We start from the raw sequence: 22,776 nt of genomic DNA on the forward strand, positions 1-22,776 counted from the left end.
TGCGATACAACGCTATCGTCGAATTTAAACCACTGCCCTATGCTGTTTTGATGAAGGCCACATAGTGACCGGTATTGACGGAGCCAATATGTGTGACCACGGCAAATAGCTCGTAGACCTTGCCAGAGTCGACTTCATCGCTGCCTTCGTCGTACTCTGAGACATATTTTGTCAAATTGAGGTATAGAGGTGTCTCCACCTTGACTTCAATTTTAGAGGCGGTGTCATTTGTATGGTTATGCTTGAACCGTTTGAGTTGAATGCTAAGAACCGGTGGGAGCTTGCGGATCCGGAGCGACCGGTAAGGCTTGGACTCGGTGCCGCATGACTGACACTTGGATTTGGCGTCTAGCGCTTCATTGTGAGTGAACTGGTCGAGGCATTCGTAAAGTGTGTTGTTTTTGTGGTTAAGGTCATTCACCTCGAGGGATAAATCGACCAAGGGGTCGACGGTCCGCCTGACGAATCCGCAACTGCCACAAGACACTGAACTTTCTAATTCTCCGGAGAAAACGGTATGAGTGATGCAAGAACAGTTTTCTGGCGTTGGAATATCCAAATGGGATTTCAGCAATGTTCTCTCGTGGTCGTTGTGGAACTCATTAAGTAGGAATTGCCAAAACTCGTGAGCGTCCTGTTCTGAAAAGCCCGCTAGCAGCTGATTCTTATACCAGGCGGTCTGTAGAAGTGTGGTAATGCCGAAACCTTCGTTGGAAGATGCACAGTAGACTTGTTTAAATACAGCGTCAACCAGGCACGTAATACACGCCAGGGAGCTGTCGATTTGGCTGTCATCAAGGTAATGCTGTGCGGAAGGGCAGTTGAAGAAATGTAGGTCGTTATTGAAAAAGTGGTTTCTCACCAATGGATTGTGAAGTAGCGTCTGAAGAACACAGCTCATGAAACATGTGGCGCCCAAGTTGACTATACCCTTAAGTCCCTGGACAGCCACAGCAGAGGGCTTATCGTAGTGTTCGTGTAGCACGTCTTCTCTAGCGGCGGAAGGCGGAATCTCATCCATCGACGCCACGGCTAGTCTAATATCGTTAAGAGCAGAATGGTTGATGTAGTCGCTGCATTGGAAGCAGAATAAAAGCCCATTCTGAGCATCTATGGCAAACATATGGTTCTGTTTCACCGCATGCTCTCTAGCGTGTTTCTCGTAACAACCGACATGCGGACACTGCAAGCAAAAGAAGACCTGGTGGAAGTTTGCAAGCTGGCAATCACTACATCTGATCACCTTATGTTTCAAGTCCATAAACGTCTTTGGCGGGAGCTCCAGGCCGTCCTTCTTCAGGCGGAACACGAGCCGTTCCTTGAGCAGCGGGTTCACAGCGACCAGAATGGCCACCGCCTGCTTATACGTCGCCATAACTGTATCATGAGCACTTGTGCCCAAAACCTTGGTAAGATGGGAACATGGCTGGATATGGCGCCAGTTATCTGGAGGAGGTGTTCGTTGCTGGAGAGCCAAAGACGAGTTCGGGCTGATTTTGCCAGGCGGGTCGTCATGGCCCAGCGAGGAGCCGTTCAAGCCGAAAGGGCCTGACTCTGGCGATGCTGGCATGGCTTGTGATTTAAAAAAATGGGGTTTCTAAGAATGTGGTGGGAAATCCAGCGCCTTTTATACGTAAGATGGTGAAGATGGAGAGATCAGAACGAGGCCTAAAACAGGCGCTACTATCAGCAGGAACAGCGTGGGGCGATGGATCCTGGAATGGGCCGTGGAAGAACAGGGAAGGAAAGGAGGGGGAGTAGAGGAATATAAATAGGGAGAAGATACTGAAATTGGGATTTTTTGGATGTGTTTTTGGGGCTTTTGGAGGTTTGGCGTGGGTTGCTTGGAGCCTGTTTTGGGTGCAAAATGGTTGCAAATGGTGAAATAGAGGAAGTGTGGGTGGAGAGGCAGAGGGGGTAGAGGTGTGCAAGAAAATAAGGAAGGTGGTGTTTAAGGGAACGGTTTTTGAAGTTATTGGAGTTTGGAATTTGGAAGTTTGGGGTTGGAGGTGGACAGTTGGTGGTGGTTTAGCGTGGAGATGGAAGTGTGGACAGAGTCAGAGGAGCAAGAGCGAAGAGGTGGTGGTGATTCGGGAGACTAAGAAGTTTATAATATGAAGGTGTTATGTTTTGATAAAAAGGGATAGTGGTGTTTATTATGGAAGTTCTGTTCATTTCGGGTGGTTTGGCTGGGCTGTTACTGGTGTGTCTCAGATTCACTATAAGTAGGTGGAGCCGGGGAAGATTTGAAGAAAGTAGCTGGTTTGGCCTTTTTGGCTTTTTTGAAGTTAAGACCATTTTAAGGACTTCTGTAAGTATTAGTTTGAAATCGCTGGGCACTTGTGGGGCTGACTAGTGTGATGGGCCTGACCGGTTCCGTCCTCGGAATAGTGATACAAAGTTGGAAGATCAAGAAAAAGGACGAGGAAGAAGAGAAGAGAACTTGGTCAATTTAAAACTATATAATTATTTGGGTATTTGAGATAGTTGTATAAACGTTGTCGTGATATTAGGTTGATTTCCGGAAGTAGTCCTCTTCGAATGGTGTAATTGCAGGGTTCTTTGCCAGGAACAAGCCTTTGTTGAAAAGCTTAAAGAGAAGAAAGCTTCCAAAACGTACCCAGTAAAGCTTACTTTTAACGTGTCTATTTAGCTCTTTTCACTATAAGCAGGGTATTCCATACCTCGAGTCGTTGATGTCGTGACCAAAGACATGCAACAGAACATGGACCATAACGACTAAGACTTGTAGCACAACATGAATTGGCATATTCTCCAATCCTATCTCCTCTTTCATACATCTTACCTTTGTCAAATATAGAGTACCTTTACTGTGTTGCCTGTTTGGGTGCAAAAGCTTAAATGGCAGCTCATTTCCACAGGGCACTTTTATTAACAACTTGGTTCTCCTCTCAGCTTAGAAACCATTGGTTACCCTCCGCCTCTACGATCTCTCCAAACAACCCCATCTCTCACTGCCGTCTTGTATTGTGCCGATCTCGAGGCAGCGTTCTATTTACTCCATTAATCGTAAAAATCGTCATCTTCGTCGTCACCACCGATCGCTGGGCCACGGATACCCTTCTGCACAAACCTCGTTCTTCTGGACTCCTCCAAGTCCTCCTCGTTCTGATTAATTTCCAATCTCTCATCAGCATCCTTCACTGCACCAACCTCAACAAGCACCTTCTCCAAGTCCTTCAACTTACAATCACTTCCACCCAACTGCGTCAACGTGACAAACTGCTGAGCGATCTGCTCTTTGTGGTATATAATTAATGTTGGGCAGTTCAGCTCTGGGTAGTTCTCCACACATCTGTTAGCAGGGATCTCACAGAACTTGATCTCTGGGAACTTACGTGCCAACTCAATGGTATGCAGCCCAAGAAGACGTGATTGCACGGCCAGCTGGGCCAGCATGTGAAGAAACACAAAACAGTCTTTGGAGGCTTTGGTCACCTCGTCAGCGTACTCTGGCTTGGTAACGTGTTGGACGGATCCAAACTTCAGTTTTTGCTGCAACTGTTGAAGCTCTTCGAATCTTTTTTGCTTGTAAATCTCCAAGAAATCCTCGTCTTCTTCGTCTTCAAGCTCATCGAGCTCTCCCATGGTTTTCGTCTCAAGACGGTTCTCATGTTGAGCCTTAACAGCTTGTTCTAAAGCCTCTTCTAGCTCTTCTGTTGGAGACTTTGGTCTTTCTGGGATAACGCCCTTGGCACGAAGAATGTCATTCCACTCTGTATCTTCATTTGGATCGACCTCTACAGGCACCTGGATGTCGTTTAAACTCATTGCAGTTGTATGACTTGTTCGATGGTCTTGACGTTCTGTTGATCTTGAGTCACGTGGACAGTCACGTGGACAATCTGAAAAATCTCATTCAAATCGGTTTCCCAGCCCAAAGTGGTTTGTTGTCTTAAGGGAAGCAGTTTGATACAGGCTTGAGCTTCGGAAGTACCTAACTGCTAGGCGTATAATGGATAATACAGACGCCATCACCCGACATTTATCTTTTTAGAATGCATCACGTGATTCCATATCAAATAGCCTTTCTAATGTACCCCGGACCATGATCGTAAGTTCTAAACCCCCTGATTTTCAAACTATAGTACGATTATACCAGAATCTCTATCCTTCATCCTTCTCTTCTGGGGTGACTTTGGGTTTGTGGGGTGTAGTATCGTTCCACACCCGTACACCACATCGAGAGAGCAGATCATCATGAATCATCCAACCGTCCAACCAACCTCTTCTTACTCCTCCAATATGGTCAAATTCTACCTCAAAATCAAAGCTGAACTCGCTGGAGTCACCGATCTCGAGCCTGTCGACACGTCCGAGGCCCACCACGAATATACCTTCAAAATCGAGTGCACCAAGTGCAGAGAAGTCCATGATAAGCCAGTGAATATCAACAGATTCGAGAAACACGATATCTCCGGATCTCGAGGCGAAGCCAGTTTCGTGTTCAGATGCAAAGGATGCAAGCACGAGCACCTGGCGCTGATTGAAAGAACCAAAGAGAAGGTACAAGCTGGAAACAGCAACAAGTGGACTAACTTGCTTGAAATCGATGCCCGAGGCATTGACTTTGTGGAGTTTATTCCAGAAGGCAGGTGGCAGTGTGTGGGGGAAGAGCTGGGCACGAAGTTCGAGGAAGTGGACTTGGAAGATGCAGAATGGTACGATTATGACGATAAGCAGGGAGATGAGGTGAGTGTGACTGAGGTTCAGTTTGACATTCTGCGTGCCTAAGGAGGGGGAAGCGCTGAAGGAGGATTTGGGTTGAAGATATGGGAGAGGTAGGAGAGATTTGGTGGAGCTGGATCTGAAGGCTTAGACAGGTAAGCTATGGTAAGCCGAAGGACCCGGTGGGATGATGGAATATCATGATACAGATAAGAAATGCAAAGTAAACGGCAACAGCGGCGGCAGCAGCAGCGACGACGACGACTCGAGGATACGAGGATCATCGTAACAGGAAAGACGGGTTGCTATACAGCCATCTACACTTGACATTGACATTGACATGGATATCATTCAAATCAAGCATCGTATAAATAAATAAAAAACATCATAACACAACGTCTACACTCGTCTGAAACAGTAAACAGCACCGTCCAAAGAAATCACGGAAAACAAATGCAATTAATATATACAGTGAACAGAACAGTGGCGTACCAGCGTAGCGTCAGCAGCGTCTAGGACATAATGCAACAGGCAGCTTGCCAGCATGAATGACAGCGTGCTTAGTCTTTACAGGCCTTGGACAAGTAGGTGATCAAGTCGTTTCTGTCCTTTGGCTTCTTCAAACCACCAAAGGCCATCTTGGTACCTGGAATGTACTTCTTTGGGTTTTCAAGGTAATCGTGCATGGTCTGCTCGGTCCAAGTGACACCCTTCTTCTTGTTGGCGTCAGTGTAAGAGAAGCCTTCAGCCTGACCCGACTGTCTGCCGAAAACACCGTGCAAGTTAGGACCAACCTTGTTTGGGCCACCCTTTTCGGTGGTGTGGCACTGGAGACATCTGGTCTTGAAGAGGTTAGCACCCTTCTTCTCGGAACCCTTTTCGAATTTGGCAGGCATGGTTTATAAATATATGTGTGTGGTTGAAAAAAAAAAAAAACGCTTTTAGCAAATTCAGCGAGACACCTCCACTATATATAGGGACGAAGAGGTCGTTTTTTCTTTATTGCCGTCTCACCAGAAAATACCGTACACTAAAGCCAATAAGCAGGAAGCTGATTTTCCGCGGTCTGCCATTGGCCGGAAAAACCTGCTCTTCGCTGGCGTCACGTGATGCGACCTGCCAGTACCAACCCAAATTTCCACCCTTCCACCGTCACGGCAGTGGCAGCTGCCGTCAAAGTCTCTACTAGCCCAGTATGGCCATCCTACGCCACTTTTCACCCAAAAAGCGTGCCAAAACTGCCTGCTTACGCCTAAGCTCGTGCCCATTGGCCCGACGCGACGCTGCCTGGCGGTTCCGGCACGGACAAACTCGGAACGGCACTACGGATGGCATGATGTTCCCCAGACAAAAAAAAGGACAACGATAAAGTAAGAAAATAAGGTAAGTAAGAAAATGTGATAAATCTCTGTATGTGCCTTCAGCTTTGGGAACTGGGTTGTCACAGCTGCATGGGTCTTCTTAGTGATTTAGCCGCGGCATGTCTCACTTTGTATGGCACAGCAAGTAACCGTAGTGTTGGAAGAAGTGTTCGGATGATTTTAGTGTTTTTGGTGATTTAGTGTTTTTGAGTTTTAGTGTTTTTGACTTTTGCTTCCAGGTTAAAGCGTGAACTGTTGGGTCATTTCTCATGGGCTATTGGTGCCTTTTGTGGTACTATTCGCTTATGCTTGTTTGGCTGCGAATGGCTGCAAATGCCGCCAGCAACCGAGGTTGCTTGCTAGCAATGCCACCTGGAAGCAGATTAGCGATGATAAGGCTGGGAAGGGTATGACTGGGGGCTGCTATTGGATGGTTGTGGTGCACCACAGAGCAAGAGGATCTGGGAAGGGAAAAGAAAGACAGGTTAGGTCTGTCTACGTCACCTTTGAAGGGTCCACCCAGATGGGATTGAGAAAGAGACTTCAAAGAAGATGTTCTTGCTTTTGTAGAAGGTAATTGAATGGAAGGTGGTTATGGAGAACAATGCTTGACCTGAAGTGCTGTTTTTGGGACTTTGGACTTTGCTTTGGCTGCTCTCTTTGACAGGTTCTGTCATGCAAGGCAAGAGAAGAAAGAGGGCACGTTGAGCTTTTGCTGGGGCTCGGGACCTTGCATTGTGTTCACAGTGATAATATGTGATTTAGGCAAGAACAAGAAGCCTCTTCCAAGTAGCCCGTTGACGACTATCTACGTAGAATGGTACTTTCTCTGTAATTTTTCGTAAAACATTATCTATTTTATGGGTTACTTTTGGTTTTAAACGTCAAATACAATTCGGATGGGTGTATGCTTGCCGTTGGTGGATCTTCACTCCATCGATACCAGGTCTATAAGCGGTCCTGGTATGAAGTTTGGTTCCCTCGGCTAGTCACCCTGGGGCAACTCCCTTGATGGACTCCGTGAGTCCTGACGTGGGCTTCTGGATCGACTGGCGGATCGACTTCTCGATGGCGACCTCGAATACGATTCAGACCTGCTGTAGGATCCAGACTCCGAGTAAGAACCAGACTCAGACCCTGAATCGCTGCTTCTGCCACGGCCGCGTGGCTCTGGCAAGTTCTTGAGCACCTGTCTCATCTCTTCTGTCAAAACACCCAATCCAATGGCGGTGAAATAGTTAATGGAGAACATGATATGGGCCGAATCAGACTCGTCAACTTGAACAACTGGGAACAATCCACGAAGAGTGGGTTTCACTTCTGGGTCCTGGATAATACGCTTCACTTCGTTGATACCCATCTCTTCAACAAGCTCTTGGAAGAGAAACTTGATGAACACTCTGCTGGCACTGTTGGTGGCAGTTTCAGTCAATTCAATGTACCCCAAAGTGTCTTGAGGGCGCAAGTTATCAGATGCTATCATATGGCCAAAGAATTTACCCATGTTTCGAAGCTGGGACCCTTCGTACTGGTACGAAGTATCGTATTTCTGCTGGAAATCTTTGGTAAATGTCTGATTCCATGCTTCGCTCATGCCGCTCATTTTCTCGCCAATTATACCAAAGTACTTGGAGTAGGTCTTCTCCTGGGCGCAACACTTGACAATCATATCCACAAGCACGCCCTGCTCGAGTTGTTGCTTGTGTCTCACTCTAAGAAGCTTGTGCACGGCTTCTTCGGCAGACATACTGGACATCACCGTCAAGTAGATAGTCTTCTGGTGCTTCAAAAGCGTTTTGTCGGTCATATCGGTGGTTTTCTGTGGATGTTCCACCTTCTCGTTGGGTCTCTCTTGTCTGACCTCTTCAGCAAGAATCTGGCGTCTCAACTGGTTATACGTAGCCTCGGCAACCTCGTATTCTGGGTCGTCCTGGAAGTAGTTAAGATCCGTATACGGTTCCTGAAGGTCTGTGAGGTCCACATAGTGCGTAGCCTTCTCTGAAGCCTCCACCAAATTAAGATCCGGGTCAATTAAATGCTTAGGACGGTTCCGGCGGTGTTCAAGCAAAAACTGAATATCCTTACGGCGTTTTTCAGCCAACCCGCCCTCCTGGAGCATCATCCTCAAGTTATCATAAATCAAGTTGGCCAGAGACCGAGAGTTCTTCTCCAAGTACGCCAGCAAGTTCTCCAAAGCATACGACGCCAAATGCACCGAATCGTCCGTCACAGACTCTTCAAGCAAAACCTGGAAAATCTGCAATATCACCACATCCTCCACCACCTGTTGCTTCACCAACTCACACAAAAAGAGCAACACTCGAAAGATCCTCGTGCAATCGTTCTTCATATACAAATGCTTCCAAAGCGCCACCGTCCGAGCCCCCACAAGCTCGCCAATCTGAGGAAGCTTCAGGTTAAGCACACACACCAACAGCGCAAACACAGCGTGTTTCTCGGGCTCTGTAAGCACATTAGCTAGGATTGCTCGTGCCAATATGCCTCTTCCTCTCACACAATTCGACTCGAAAAGCTTCACCGAAACATGGCGAATGTTGCTTTTGTTGGCACGTGCCACCTGCTTGCCTATGGTTCGTCTTAGCTGAAGCCACAGTGTCCGTTGGTCCATTTAGCAAAGAAAGCGTGGAGTAGGTTGGTGATCCAGAATGGCTGCGAAGACTGCTAAGTGTGTATATGGGGGACCCTTTGGAGCATTGGATGGATGCGAAGAGCATCGAATACACCATCTCGAGGGAGAGTGAAAAATAGACAAAAGGAGCAGTGGAAAATGCTAATACGAAGGTGGTTATCACGTGGTGCTCTGGCTTCTGCTCTAGCCAGGCCTGGAAAGCCTTCAGGGTCTCATATCAAAGAGAAGCTTGCACATTTCGTGGAGACGGGACAGATCCAGACGTTTACGCCTGCTCAGGCAGCGGCCAATCTACAAAGAAAGAATCGAAGGGCGGCTGCTAGCGCTGCTAAGAATACGCTTAGTCCTCAGAAAGCGTTGCTTTTGTTGCGGTCGAAGTATGATACTGGCGTTATACGGTCCAAGGCTTCCAAAGAGGTTATACACTTGGATAAGATCAAACCGAGCGATTTGGCTGTGGAGTCGAAGATGTCGCTTTCTATATTTGAAAGCCTCGCAGAGATGAAGAGTGTAGGCCGGAAACATGTACCGCCAAAGCTTTTGCTTCACTTATTGGGGATTACGCCAGAAGCGCTTTTGGACCCGTTTAAGGTGACTGAAGCTACGCTTAAGCTTTTGGAGATTGATCAGGCTCCTACAAGAGCCATGGAGCTTTGCCATTTGGCTCGTGGAAACGCTGTGGTGGCGCTGAATGCCGTCATTGAATGGTGTATGGACCATGGCAAGATTAAATGGGGCCAGAAGGCTCTTCACGACCGCAAACGGTGGATGATTCCTACTAATGACCAAACTTACGTTCTTTACTATAAAGGGTTGGCAGATAATCACGAATGGGGTGCTTTGCTGCGTAGTGCTGTGGTGGATGCCTTGTCTACGTATGATCGTATTAAACGGCCGCTGGTTGAAGTGTTTAATGCTTTTTTGCTGTTTGCGATGAAGAACTATACGAATAATCAGCGTCTAGCAATGGAGTTTTTCGAACGTGCTGAAACTGCAAAGACATTTGTGCCTGATTGTCAAACGTTTACTATCTTTCTCAATGGCAGGAAGCGTTATATTCAAGACCAAGTGGCTCAAATTAAAGATGCCCCTAATATCTCTGCTACAGAGAGAACAAGACAGCTTTTTGCAGCCCAGGCTGAGTTGGTAGAGACCGCCACCAATGTGTATAAGAAGGTGATGGCTCTGGCAATGCCCCCTGTGCCTCCTACTAAAGAAGAAGCAGAAGCTGATCCAGGCAAGTTGGAACATTATAGAAAGCAGACATCCCGTCTTCTTATGGATATAGATCCAGTTTTTGCATCGACTTTCTTGCAATGTTTCGTCAACAACTTTTCGGGTACTTCTGTCACTCCTCGTTCTGGTTCCCACTACGAGTACATGCTCCAGGGCCTCGAGTACCTCAAGATGTGGTGCCCTGAAGTTGAGTCAATGTTGCATTTTGCTAAGGAGAACGATGAAAGCAAGGTTCTTGCGCCTTCAGCTGATATCAAGAGACGTACTGAGGAGAGAATCCAGGAAGCTGAAGTGCCCGAAACTGATCTTCCTCTGACCCATGTCAAGGAGCTTCTGCTTGACGAGGTTAACCCATTGGTTGTATTCCCACCGCCAGCATTCTCCACAAACAAGACTAGAGCCATTTTCTCAGACAAGAAGAAGAGATTGGTGGACTTCTCGAGACCAAGGTTCTCTGACATCAACAAACTCGTTCAGCACCAAAACTATATCAACTCGGACGGCAAGTTTGGAGTAAAGCTTCCATCGCTGAAGCTGATTTCCCTTGAAAAAGGCTTGGGAATCAACGCTTTCTTGCTCTCCAACGCTGTGGACTCCATCTTGAAGGTCGGTGCAGTTAAGGAATTCTACTTGGCCATGTGGTATATTTTGACGAACTGGGGTGGCATCTATGTCAGTAGAACTGATTTGCGTAAACATGTTGCCGAAGATTTGACATGTGGAGCACTCCCCAAGTCTCAGTATCCTGACTTGACCAGGGCAAGAAACGATAAAGGCAAGTTTGTGGTAAAGGAATGTCTTGTGGGCGAGAGAGGTGCAACTGAAGATGGTGGAGAGTTCAGTAAGCTTTCTTTAAGTGAAAAGATGGACTTGACGCCTCCTCATCAACCAAGCATTGTTGACACTATGCTTTTGGAGAACTTCATTTACAAAATCGATGACAGTTTCCCTAAGCGTTATGTTCCCGCTAGGTTCATTACTGAGCTTCTAGCAGCTGTGCTTTCGCCAACCTCGAACCTCTCCAAGAGCCTCCAGCCTCGTGAGAAGACGTTCGATGCTGTTTTCTCTGTGCTCAAGAGAGAAGTCTACTTCTACAACGATAAGAATTTGCATAAAGGTGCTGTGGACAAGCGCAGAAAGAAGCTCCGTAATAACACCCCCAAGAAGTCTTTGACAGCGGAGCAGCTTTTTGATGTGCTTGACCCACTCAGTGTGCTTATGAGATGTATAATGGTTCACGAAGCCAGACTCTACGGTTTGGATAAAAAGAGACAAGCGCTTATGCTGAACAAGTTCGTGGAGTCCTACGACAACCTCATCAACCACATCAACTCCACGACATGGATAGATGCTCCAGATAACCATAAAAACGCTTTCGAAGTGCACAAGAAGATTATTGGCTCGGGTATCTTGTTCTACACGCCAAAGGAACTCTGTGATCCCAGCAAGAACATTGCCAATGCCAGAGAAGTCGCCAAGTCTGTGTATTTCGTGTATGGAGCGTTGAAGGACCGAGACGATCTCGACGATAAGCTGAAGAAGTTGATGCTTGCATTGAAGTCCTTCATTCAGTTGGAGTCCAAGCTGGTTGATGTGGAAGAAAAACTTAGAGCTCTCCAGTGGAGAGTCTACAACGCCTGTAAATAGAGCCCCAAGGCAATGACGAATGCATGTATGATGGTGTAGAAGATTAAGGAGAAGTTGAAGGAGGGATGGATATCTTTTGCAGCCATTTATGACTAGTTGCTACCACCAGTACTATACGACCCTGGCAGTTATTGGAACATAAACTCCAAATCAGTGAACTTAGATCCAAAGTAGGTTAAATTATAGATATACTACCCTCTGCCCCCCTCCAGAAGACCAATCTTCGCCATACCCCCAGTCCATACTTACCATCCATTTCGCAGCCATTCTATATACCCATACATAACGCACAAGCCACAGTTAACTCGCCCACTTTTGCCAATATCCAGAATCCAAAAACACCACCAAACTCCCCTTCACTTCTCCACTCTACCCTCCTATTTTCAGCCAACCCAAGTCATCCCTCCCCCAACAGCCTATCCCTCCTCTTCATCCACCCCAGACAAGTCAGTGCGAAAAACCACCTTTCCCCAGATTTCACCAACCATGGCCTTTTCTACAGTTTTGGTCGTGAAAGATCCAGCCAGAAACGACTACGCCCGTTTCTTCGAGGCAGTGTTCACCCACATTCCAGCTTCGCTTCCTGGAATCGACGTTTTGGTGCTTCTGCCGGTGAAACAGACCAAAGAGCTTAACTATGTGCTTGCCAGGCTCTACGACCAGTTACGTGGGTACGCTAACAAGAGGGAGTTTTCGTTTAAGTTTGAAATAACCGTGCTTTTGGAGTCGCCCAGGGATGACTGGGACGTGGCGTTTGTGCCGCTGCTGGAGGCTGGCGATGTGGATGTGGCTGATAAGGTGATACCGTTGGAAGGTGACATCACCAGGGTTGAACCACCTAGTTTCGAGTCTTTTGGCAGTCGCCAGTTTCTGGTAAGTGCTGTGGGTGGCACGTTTGATCATCTTCACGATGGACATAAGATCTTGTTGCTGGCAGCTGGGTTCGTTACGCTGAAACACCTTATTGTGGGCGTGACGGGGCCTCAGATGCTCTTGAAGAAGAAGTATGCTGAAGTGATGGAGCCAATTGGACAGAGGATCAAGGCGGTGACGAAGTTTTTACAGCAGATCTTGCCGCCTTCGGTGACGTTTGCTATTTACCAGATTGACGATGTCTGTGGGCCTACTGGGTTTGTTAAGGATATTGATGCATTGATAATCAGTGAGGAAACGAGAAAGGGTGCTGATTTCGTTAATGATTATAGGCAGAAACAGGATTTTCCTGTGTTGGAGGTGGTTTCGGTGGATGTTCTTGGTGCTACGGGTAAGGAGGACGAGAACTGGGAAGGTAAAATCAGCTCTACTGGCGTCAGGGAAGAAGAGGTCAAGAGATTGGCCAAGAGACAGAAACGTCATTGAAGAAACATACTAAAGCATTCTAGAATACACACATGTGGCGAAGAACAACCATGTATTGGTACAAAGATCAACTTTGCTGGCATACGAGTTTTATCGGATGGAGATACCCTTCTCGAAAGGATTTGGACGACGTGGGTTCCTGTCAGGATGGTCAAGCGCAAGGAACGTGTCGGCATCAAACTTCTTGATCTCCTCAAAAAGCTCCAAGTTAGGATTGTCGCTATCAAGGTACCGGCCCTTGTCATTGGCGTCTGTGAGCGCAATGCGGACCTTGTCGAATGCCTGTCCGCCAAGTCCAAGCTTCTTGCGTAACCTGATCTTTGTCTCCTCGAATGGTTCGCCAGGGAAGACGGCAAAGATGAATGGCTTACTGTGGCTGTAAGCAGGGTTTTTATGGAAATGGAACACTGGAACAAGGTTCAACTTTTGTGAAGTCTTCTGAGCTTTTTCAAACTCCAGTCTGAGAAGTTCGTCTTCGATATCCTCCTTGGATACGTGCTTTTCGTCAAAACGCTTGAACAAGTCATTGCTGACGAGAATCTCAACCTCTGCTGGGAAGTAGCCGCAGTAAACCTCAGATGCATCTGGAAGATCGCTGATTTGACGGTCAAACTTCACCAAGTCGCTGTATTTACTTTCCTGGCCAGCCCATACAAGCAAATTGCTCCAAAGCTTAGGTGGGATATCAAGCTTGTGAATTAATTTTCTCACCAAATCGGCAACGGTGCTTGTCTTAGGCACCAACAAGTCAAATAAATGGAATTGTTGGATACTGTTCATCCAGTAGATCTTCACCGACTGAAGATTTTCGTATTCCTTCAATGTGATGTTAAGAATCTCATACTCGAAGTTTGTAACAGAGGATACAGAAACCTGCTTAGTAAACACTTGCGAAAGGGATTGGAACGACAGTAATGGGAATCTGGTTCCATGGTTGTTCACCACAAACAAACGTAACTTAGCAGGGTCAACATTGTCTCCAAGCTTTTTAGCAACGGCGTCAGCCAATTGGGCATAAGAAAACTGAGTCAGAATCCACATGTCTGTAGACTTGCTCATTTCCTTAGCTAGCTCGATCTCAGCAACCTCAGCTTGAGAAGCCTTTGTTTGATCGCCGTTTCTGTTGTCACCGTTCTTTTCTTCATCAGCCACGAAATCACTGTCCTCTTCCTCTTCGTTCGCCTTGAAAGGCTTCACATGGATATGAAGTCTCGTAAGGAGGAACTCATAGTATTCCTTAGCATTCACAAAAAGCCTGTCGAATGTAGCACTCTCAATATCAGCAAGCTGGACTGTTAAAATATCGCCAGTTCCCAACTCGTTCTTCTCGAACGTCAAATTCTCATCAATAGGCTCAATACTGGTATGTGTAACTTCTTCAAAATATGTCAAAGGAGTGCTGGCATCAAATTGAAGCACATTGTTGATGATAGGAGTCAACAGCGAAACCTGAGCATCTAACGGAACTCTAGCGTAAGTGAGACCACGAACCTCGTCACTGACAGGATCAAAGTATTTGACGAAGATTCTGATTGAATTCGATGTGTCATCATCCCATGAGCGAGAGGACTTATTCGAAAGGATTCTTTGAGTGGCAGCCTCAAAGTCAAATTGCTCTGGGCTTATCAACAGCTGAGCCTTGTCAATGCTTTGAAGTTGCTTCTGGGGTTCATCCACAAAGAAGACCATCTCTTCGTAACGGCGCTTGAAGCATTGAGTATAGACTTGACTCACGGTAGCGTCTTGAAGCAGCTCTGCAACCGGTGCATCTGGTCTGTTGGTTCTGTTGTTTCTGTGACTCACGCAAAGAAGTCTAAATGGCCACCGCAGCTCACCTTCGCTGTCAACGGACACAGTTTTATCTGAAGTTTGTCCGGTTCCGTTTGGAATCTCATAACCCAATTGTTCTGCCACTTTCTCATAAAGCTGAGAGAATGGTGCATCCTTTTTCACCTTGATTGTAGTTGGGTACGCATCCTTGTGGAAGATGTTTTCATCGTAAAGACGAGGCTCAGTAGGATCTGGATATGTATCAAAGCCATTATAAGATGCAAAGTTCTTGACAGTGATGATCTTGACATACATGTAGAAGAGGGCTTCCTTTCTGGCCGTCTCGGCCTTCAAGAACTCTTCTTGCTCTTTCTCAATTTGCTCGGCGACATACTTGGGAGTAGGGGCCAAGGTGTTGTTTGGTGGCAACAACTTCTCCAATTCAGACTCGCGCAAATACACCAACATGTAAGCTGACGTAGCTCTTCTTATCAAGTACTCGTTTTGTTCACTGCGAGTCTGTAATCTAAGCTGCTGAGGAGAGATCTCAGATGCACCGTAGTTCTCATAAAATACCTGGTTTGGAGTTGCTTTCCATACCTTGTCGTCATCAAAACGTAACCATTCGTCGTCATGCGATTCTGGTTTGATCAAACCGTAGTAATGGCCATTCGAAATGCTACCTTGGTGTACCAATACACCATGAAGTTTATAGTTCCAGTTTTCGTTTTTAACCTCCTCGGGCAAGTCTTCATCGAGGAAAGGTCTAAGATCAACGCGATCTGGGAATTCGTAATAGTCGTCAATTTTCACAAGGTCGTCGACCATAAAATCATATTCAAATCTCTTTAGCTGAAGGTGGAGAATAGGTGGGAATGAACGGAAAACAACACCCTTTTTAGCGTCCTGGTATCCATATTGGTCACCAGCTTGATATTTGTTCTCGCCATCAAGCATTTCAATCTCAATATAGTTCTTGAACGATTCTGTAAGATTCTTGAAGCCTCTAACATTAAGCTGAATGTCCCAAAAGTCCTCTTCTCTAGAAGATTCGTAAGGAACGTCAACACACTTGATATACGACTTCATCTTACCCACAAAGAGATCATTAAGTTTGTTTTCAATCTTGGTTCCCTTCATAGCCATCTCAAGCTTATCCATCAAAACACGGTTAAGTTCCTGAATATCATGCTGAGTGAATGCATCGGTGGAGTCCCAACCAAAAGATTTTGTTAATTCCATGGTACCCACGGGCTCATTTGACAGTTGCAAGAGGTAGAAGATTCTTTGCAACGCCAATGGGACAGCCTTACTCTTTGTTTCACTCTGAGGGTCTGTAGGAATCTGGTTCACCAAATCTCTAAACGTTCTTGTCGTGTAGTAGGACTGAAGAAGAGAGTTAAGGTAACAGGTGGCACCCTGGTTGTTCAAACCAACATAACCTGTTTGAGCCTTAGAGTCGTAGTCAATCCAATTGTGCCACAAGACACCTGTGGATGTATCATCAATCACACGAACGTAACCTGTGAGATTGAACTGGTTCTTCTCCATCAAAGAATGGGAACGGCCAAACTTGGCTGCGTTCAGAAGGTCTCTGACGGAGATAAAAGACGAGAAACCCCAATCGGTTTCATTTTTGTTAAACCTGTGGCTCGAGCTGCTTGGATAATGCACCTCTGGATGGTTAGGGTTCCACATGTCAAATGCAAATTGAGCGCAAACATACCAATTTGGATCAACATTGCCGTCGGCATCCTTTGGTGGGTGTGGCTCCATGTACATTGAAATCAAGTCGTTACTGCCCTTGGGAAACAAGAGAACGTTCCAGGTGTAGCCACCACACTCAAACTCGGGGCCCCGAACCTTCTCTTCTTTCCTCAAGGCATTCCAGTCCTTGATCTCCCATACCACGTAACTCTCATCTTTCACAGGGTAATCAGGAACGGGTTTCATCAATCGTTTGCTCACATTCTCAAAGTCGGTGGCCAAGAGTGACAGTGGAGGTACTCTTCTTGGATCAGGCTGTTGTCTTGTAGGAGGAGTGATCTCCTCGATCTCGTCATCATCGTGGCCCAGAACGTCCTCGTCCATATCTCTGGGCTCGGCGTCCAGAGCCTCAGACACGTTTTCAGCGTCGGAACCGTCAATTGGCATTCCAGACTTGTCCAACATCTCATAGTCACTGCTGTCGATCTCCACCACATCGCCTTGGGGACCGTCAGCGGCGGTGTTTCCACCGGTAGCGGGGTTGCTAACCATATGAGAAGCTAATCTGGAGTTTTCAGGCGGAGGCAGACCGGGATCGGTGCCGATGATGTGCTTCTTAGCTGTTGTGGTTTTCTTGTAGAGCCTCACTGTGGGCAGGCGGGGGCGGATTAGTAGGCAATAAGGGGGAACTGGGAGCTCGAAGGTTGCAATTGGGCAGCACTTATGGTAGATATGCCTAGTTTAAGTTCGATCAAGTGCTGTTTGTAAAGCAACGCCAATTGTATAAGAAAGAGCTACTCCGAAGCAAGGGATATGGGACGTGTGATCCAGGTGCGGTCACGTGCGCGGCACGTGAGTCTTGGCCAAACTGTGGAGTCCCTGCCCCTATCCTGGAGATTTGGGAGGTTTAGGAGGGTTTTCGGAGGCTGGGGAAGGGGAATTTTGCCCTGGTGGGTGTTTTGGGTGGTGGTTTCGGGAAAACGTGGGGAAAAGCGTACAGCAAACAAGTGGGCAGATCACGTTCGGGTACCATGGCCGATGCCCGGTGAAACTGGAGAATAAGGGGTGTTGGGGAATGTTTAAGAGGTGTTTAGAGGTGTATATGTTTATTTTAGGCTGTTGGATGGTGAGATCATCAGTTTGGACAGGTTTGGTGGTGATTTTGGAAAGATGAGTTGGAAGTGTATGGCTGCGAAATCTCTCCATATGGACTTCCGAAGCGCAAGATGGGCATTTAGGAGGGATACAGGGAATGGAAGGTTGAGTTGGTTGGGGCGGGAATTGAATGGATTAGTAGTGTTTTGGGGTGGAGAGGAGAGAGAGGAAATGGGAAAAGGAGGTTTTTTGGTTGGCTGGTGGTGGAAGTACTGGTTGGTTTGGGACTTAAAGTGGTGTACTGGGCATCTCATTGGGCAGTGTAGAGGGAGAAATGGAAGGTCCAGTGTTTTCTGGGTATGTGGCCTTTTTGGGGGAATTTTTGCACATTTTATGGGGAAGATATGGCAAGGAATTGGGCTATATACTTTGTTTTGTGGTTTAGAGGAATTTCGATTTTTGGCGTGGTGTTGAACTTTTTGCAACTGGTCGGTATGGCTGTATAAAAGTGAGAAATGACGTAGTCAGAGTGGTTTTCAAGGGGAAGTTAAGATTTTGGGAAGTGAAATAAAGAAGAAGAAGGAAACTTAGAAGATAAGTTTGAAAGTTGAATTTGCTTGAAATTCGGGCGAAAAGGCTTCGAAAGAAGAGGACTAGTGGAGGAAGTATGGTTCTGGGTAGTTTCCATATTGGCTGCGAAATCTACAGTGTTATCCACTGGGATGATCAGAGGAGGTGGTTTAAAGATGGAGGTATTAGTGAAATGAATATTTTATTGAGCGATTAGTTGGGATTTCAATTTATAATCACTGGGTTGGAGTTCGTTCAGGGGGTAGTGCTTAAAGAGGGTGTACCACACGAGAAGGTATAAGCAGCTGGACAATAGATACCGTTATTTCAATAAGTAGAGGCATTTTGGACTGAAGGCAAATTCTGAAGTCACCTGGTACTACCGGTTTAAAGTGACTGGGTAGATTTCTACGTCTTTGACGCCCTTTGATGATGCTAGGGCGGTAGGCTATTCTGGTATCAGCCAAGGCACTCATACATAGACAAATGCTAAACCAAATAAGCTTCCAGCCAATCGTGGGAAACTTCAAACAGAAAAATAGTACGTTTTTATCTCTAGCGTCGCTTAGAAAAGTCCACCTGTCCTTTTAGCTTTCTGTAGCACACCTCCATAGACTACCAATATCACCAACCACACTGAACAACCAATAACCATATTCCACAAACCACAACCTCTCCCCATCACTTCCTCATCCCATCTCTTCACCTCTCCATCTCTTCATTTCTTCCCGTTTCTTTTTCTAAATCTTCCACGGTGCTTCTTTTGCAGCCACTTCCCGCCCTCGGACCTTGCATTATACTACATCAAAAGATACACAAACGACAACCCAAACCCACAATTCTTGGTTTTTCCCATGCCCGATGAGCCCTCGAAAGCTGGTCCGGTTCTGAACTCCGGATTGCCAGAGCTCAAGGCCGGATTTCGAGCCCAATCAGTGCTCATCCCATTTTACACGCTGTGCTTGATGCATTTTATTGATGGGAACTCTGCGTCTAGACCATACAAGCTCCACAGCTTCCAGGCGATGGGCCAAGTGGTTTTGTGGTTTTAGGGGTGGCCACTCCGAGGCAAGGCGGTAGGTGGTACGATAAAGAGATGTTGATTCGGCGGAAGAGGTTAAGCAGGCGAGGCTAATGCCAGGCAAGTGCCAGGCAGATGTAAGGCAAATATGTAAAGCAGGATGTGGTACTGTGGAGCGATATTGTCGAGGGTCGTTTATGCCAGGCGACAATAAGCATACCCGATTTGAATAGGGATCTTCCAGATCGGGAGGCCCATGAGGCATTGATTTGTAATGTATAGTGTGGACGGGAGGGATGGGAGTGGTTAGGGTATGGATTAGCGGGAGTTGGTTGTGGTTGGCCAGAAAAAGGGGTACTTTGGGGAGGTTAAGGTAGTGGGAGGCCATATACTGGAAGGCCATATAGTGGGAGGCCATATACTATAATGATGGAAGTAGACGTAGTAAGGGACCTACCTACAATACCCTAAATGCTACTTTAAGTAGAGTATCGTAGGAAATTCACTAAAACCGGGAAATACCGTTCTTTGGTATTGTTGTTGGTACTGTGGTACCCTACTTGGATACTTGCCCTCTATGGCTCAATAAACCACCATTTCGTGAACCACATTCCTGGTCCACCAAAGCCCCAGGCCAACCTGGAAGTGTCTATTTAGCCTGCTAATTAAGTAAAATGCTTCATTGACTGCCGAATGACTGCCCATTGACTGCCTGGCCAATGTGGATGGGTGCAAAACCGGATACCCGACAAAGACGGCCATTCATTCCCAGCAGACAATGAAGGTATCGTAAACGGTGGAACAGTTCCATCTGAAAAAAACCCACCAGTCCAGATCAAACAAGAAAAAGCCAAATAATCGAAAAAGAAAGAAAATAAGGAGATCAATGGATGGCCAAGTCCATCCTATGGATACTCTCCCGAAAGCAAGTTAATTGCTATTTCACAAAAATGCATCCCCAATCGAATTCCGAGGTTTCCAAATCCAACCAAACCCGATCCAGATTAGTTAGCCCAGGTCAAAACGGCCGTGGGTCCATTCTCCATGTTTTCATGTTTCTGGAACCGGCCCAAACAGAAACAGCAAACTAAGACACCCGCATGTTGTGCTAAGTGGATGTTTCGGGAGTTTACAGGTACCAAAGGGGAAGCCCCGAGGGAAAGGAGAGGAAGAGTTAAGGGGGTTAGAAATGGTGAATTTGTGGATTTGGTGGGTTTGGGGGTTTGGAAAATGTGAAAAATTACGTGGAAGTGGCAGGTGAAAGGCATGAAATGGCTGCAAAGTGAGAGTTTCCAGGGGTTTCAGAGGTTTCCAGAATTCTTTGAATTTCTTACTTTTTTTGAAAAAGGAACCTTCCATTTCCAACAACCCACGACGACCCAGCAATTTCACCAGCAAGTGCCACCTGTTTCTCCCACAATCCAGGCCAGTGTCGATGTGGAACGACGAAATGGCATTGGATTCAGTGAGGACGCACAAAAAGCGAAAAAAAGTGGATTTTTTCAGGCGATTGAGGCGAAAAAACGCACAAAAGTGAAAAAAAAAAGGCCATGAAAAAAAAAGGGACGAAAACGACGAAAATGGATGCAAATGAGAAAATCGAGGAATGTAGAGGAACAAAAACGGCATGAATTAATTAAGGTTATGGTGTGAAAATGGAACTAGGGAAAGGAGAAGGAGAAGGAGAAGTAGGAAACAGGAAAGGACAAAAAAGGCAGGTTGTTTCAAGTTTGTCTGGTTCTGGTTCGTCTGGTTGTGGTTTCAGGATTGGGTAATCTCTGGACGTCAATTGGTCCCCAAGAGTCTCACATTGGAAGAGGAAGAAAGTAGTGGAAAGGACGTAGAGGAAGTAGAGATGAAATTAGGTTATGCTCTTTCGGTTATTCGTTTGGTACGTTTGGAATGCCGATTTTCTTGGACTCGGGGATCTGGTAATTGGCTGTTTCATGGACTCGAGGTGGGATGGTGCCGACTCAGATCTAGACCAGAGGGAAGGAAAAGCGGTTATTGGGTGAGAAGACAAGGCGAAACCAACGAATTAGTGGATGATTGCATAGAGGAGAGCCGCTGGACGCAAGTCATATACTGGAATAAGTAGCGCCGCACGTCGGGTGGGAGAACCGGGGGTGCCCAATCCGGCCCAATCACGGCCCCCTTCCCTGAGCCAAAGGCCAGGGAAGTGGGATGGGATTGGGTGAACAGAAAGGGGCATATTCATAAATCCATATTCCTCTGGCTGTATTTCGACTACTCCCGTGGGGGCGGGCTTGGGGGACTGTGCCAAATCAAAACACGAGGGTTTGTTTGATCGTCTCGACGATCGCATCACGTGACTTACATCACGTGCCGCTAATAAAGAATTTTTTTCTTGTTTATTATTTCCCACATCCGAGGGCGCCATCGCCCACTTCCGAACCAATAACATTACCCCCGGAACTACCCAAGTCGGAAATCCCAACAGCACATATCGGTCGTTGCAAATTACCCTCGACTCCCAATCCACCCCCGAATCTCTGGCTGCAAATTCATAGTTCACTATAACTATCACTATTAAATAGCACTTAATACTCCTTTCCTTACTTCTCTCCTTGGGGGCCTGGCGGAGCGGTGGGCGCGATTCTCAGCCTCTAAGCCAATCATGGCTTTGCCGGTTTTTGTGGTTTTTCGAGCTCTAAATGGTGTATAATAGCTCTTTGGCTGAGTCCAGAGCACAATGGCTTTTAGGCCAGATAAAGGTAATTTAGACGATTCAATTGGACAGTTGAAGAAAGGAGAACACTCGAAAACCAAGTATCTGCAAAAACGGTGATGTAGGAAAACAGCCACAGTGACTACGGTGACGTTTAACGTTGTCACGAAACGTCCACCAGGCTAAACCAATACGAAGATCGGATCTCAACTAAGAAACGCCCCGTTTTAGTCAAACTAGTTTCCTATCAATTTTCAAGTGAATGTGTTGAGTAGACGATTTATTGGACCGTTCACGGCACGGATTGTTTCCTGCTGAGCGTATTTGACGTCGTAGCCAAGCCACATTGTTGAATGAGCCACCATAGCGAGGCATTGAGTTATACTGAATCGGGAAAAAAGCGTTGACGGTGGACGAAGTCGACGTTTGGTGTTTGGTGGATGAGGTTGAGGTTGCAGTGGCTTCGAGGAAGTGGACGTTGAGGTCCAGGCAGAGTTGATGTCCAGGAAGGCGGTGTTGTTTAGTAAATTAAAGGAAGGGAAAAGAAGGGAAAGGAGGGAAGGGAGGTATTGGAAGGGAATGGGTTGGAAGGAAGAAGTAGAAATGGAAGTGGTGGAGGGAATAGTAGAAATTGGGTATTAAATGGAAGGGAAGTGTATTCAGTGGTTGAAGGGAGCCAAGGGAGCCAAAGGGCCAAAGGAAGCTTTAGTGACCTCTTTCGATATCATCCACTCTATTTACTCCTATTTCTGTTCAACCTTGGTAACCGTAAAGTTAACCTTCTACAAGTCTCCTTTTGCAACCACTCCACGCGACGTAGGCACCAAAAGGACCACCAGAGCAGGTACCAGCAAGGCAATAGTAAGACCAGCAAACTTTACCCCTTTCTCTTCCCCATATCTCCAAAAACTAACCCCTTTCCTTGTTTTGTGGGCGTATTTGTTAAAGCACTGTCGCATGGGAATATGCCGAGGATCCAAGA

The 22,776-nt window shown here is 46.5% G+C and overlaps 8 protein-coding genes across 8 annotated transcripts; 3 read left to right on the top strand and 5 right to left on the bottom strand. All coding sequences in view use genetic code 12, as the record gives it.

Annotated features, from left to right (window-relative positions):
- Window positions 1-37: 37 nt before the first annotated feature.
- Window positions 38-1,570, bottom strand: CXQ85_004846 (ubiquitin-specific protease; the record flags this gene model as incomplete). Its single annotated transcript, XM_025488454.1, has 1 exon — window positions 38-1,570. One exon carries the CDS (start codon window positions 1,568-1,570, stop codon window positions 38-40), a length of 1,533 nt encoding a protein of 510 aa, XP_025343116.1.
- Window positions 1,571-3,024: 1,454 nt separating this feature from the next.
- Window positions 3,025-3,792, bottom strand: CXQ85_004847 (uncharacterized protein; the record flags this gene model as incomplete). Its single annotated transcript, XM_025488455.1, has 1 exon — window positions 3,025-3,792. The coding sequence occupies one exon, from the start codon at window positions 3,790-3,792 to the stop codon at window positions 3,025-3,027; it is 768 nt and encodes a 255-aa protein (XP_025343117.1).
- Window positions 3,793-4,266: 474 nt separating this feature from the next.
- Window positions 4,267-4,755, top strand: CXQ85_004848 (uncharacterized protein; the record flags this gene model as incomplete). Its single annotated transcript, XM_025488456.1, has 1 exon — window positions 4,267-4,755. The coding sequence occupies one exon, from the start codon at window positions 4,267-4,269 to the stop codon at window positions 4,753-4,755; it is 489 nt and encodes a 162-aa protein (XP_025343118.1).
- Window positions 4,756-5,249: 494 nt separating this feature from the next.
- CYC1 (cytochrome c) lies at window positions 5,250-5,585 on the bottom strand (the record flags this gene model as incomplete). The annotated part of the gene is made up of 1 exon (XM_025488457.1): window positions 5,250-5,585. One exon carries the CDS (start codon window positions 5,583-5,585, stop codon window positions 5,250-5,252), a length of 336 nt encoding a protein of 111 aa, XP_025343119.1.
- A 1,450-nt stretch (window positions 5,586-7,035) lies between these two features.
- On the bottom strand, window positions 7,036-8,679 carry CWC22 (U2-type spliceosomal complex subunit; the record flags this gene model as incomplete). Its single annotated transcript, XM_025488458.1, has 1 exon — window positions 7,036-8,679. One exon carries the CDS (start codon window positions 8,677-8,679, stop codon window positions 7,036-7,038), a length of 1,644 nt encoding a protein of 547 aa, XP_025343120.1.
- Window positions 8,680-8,838: 159 nt separating this feature from the next.
- On the top strand, window positions 8,839-11,583 carry CXQ85_004851 (uncharacterized protein; the record flags this gene model as incomplete). The annotated part of the gene is made up of 1 exon (XM_025488459.1): window positions 8,839-11,583. One exon carries the CDS (start codon window positions 8,839-8,841, stop codon window positions 11,581-11,583), a length of 2,745 nt encoding a protein of 914 aa, XP_025343121.1.
- A 486-nt stretch (window positions 11,584-12,069) lies between these two features.
- Window positions 12,070-12,942, top strand: CXQ85_004852 (putative pantetheine-phosphate adenylyltransferase; the record flags this gene model as incomplete). The annotated part of the gene is made up of 1 exon (XM_025488460.1): window positions 12,070-12,942. One exon carries the CDS (start codon window positions 12,070-12,072, stop codon window positions 12,940-12,942), a length of 873 nt encoding a protein of 290 aa, XP_025343122.1.
- A 90-nt stretch (window positions 12,943-13,032) lies between these two features.
- On the bottom strand, window positions 13,033-16,971 carry CXQ85_004853 (ubiquitin-specific protease; the record flags this gene model as incomplete). The annotated part of the gene is made up of 1 exon (XM_025488461.1): window positions 13,033-16,971. The coding sequence occupies one exon, from the start codon at window positions 16,969-16,971 to the stop codon at window positions 13,033-13,035; it is 3,939 nt and encodes a 1,312-aa protein (XP_025343123.1).
- Window positions 16,972-22,776: the final 5,805 nt, after the last annotated feature.

The sequence above is a fragment of the Candidozyma haemuli genome, assembly GCF_002926055.2.
Source record: "Candidozyma haemuli strain B11899 chromosome Unknown H_2014730914, whole genome shotgun sequence".
NCBI classification, from domain to species: domain Eukaryota; kingdom Fungi; phylum Ascomycota; class Pichiomycetes; order Serinales; family Metschnikowiaceae; genus Candidozyma; species Candidozyma haemuli.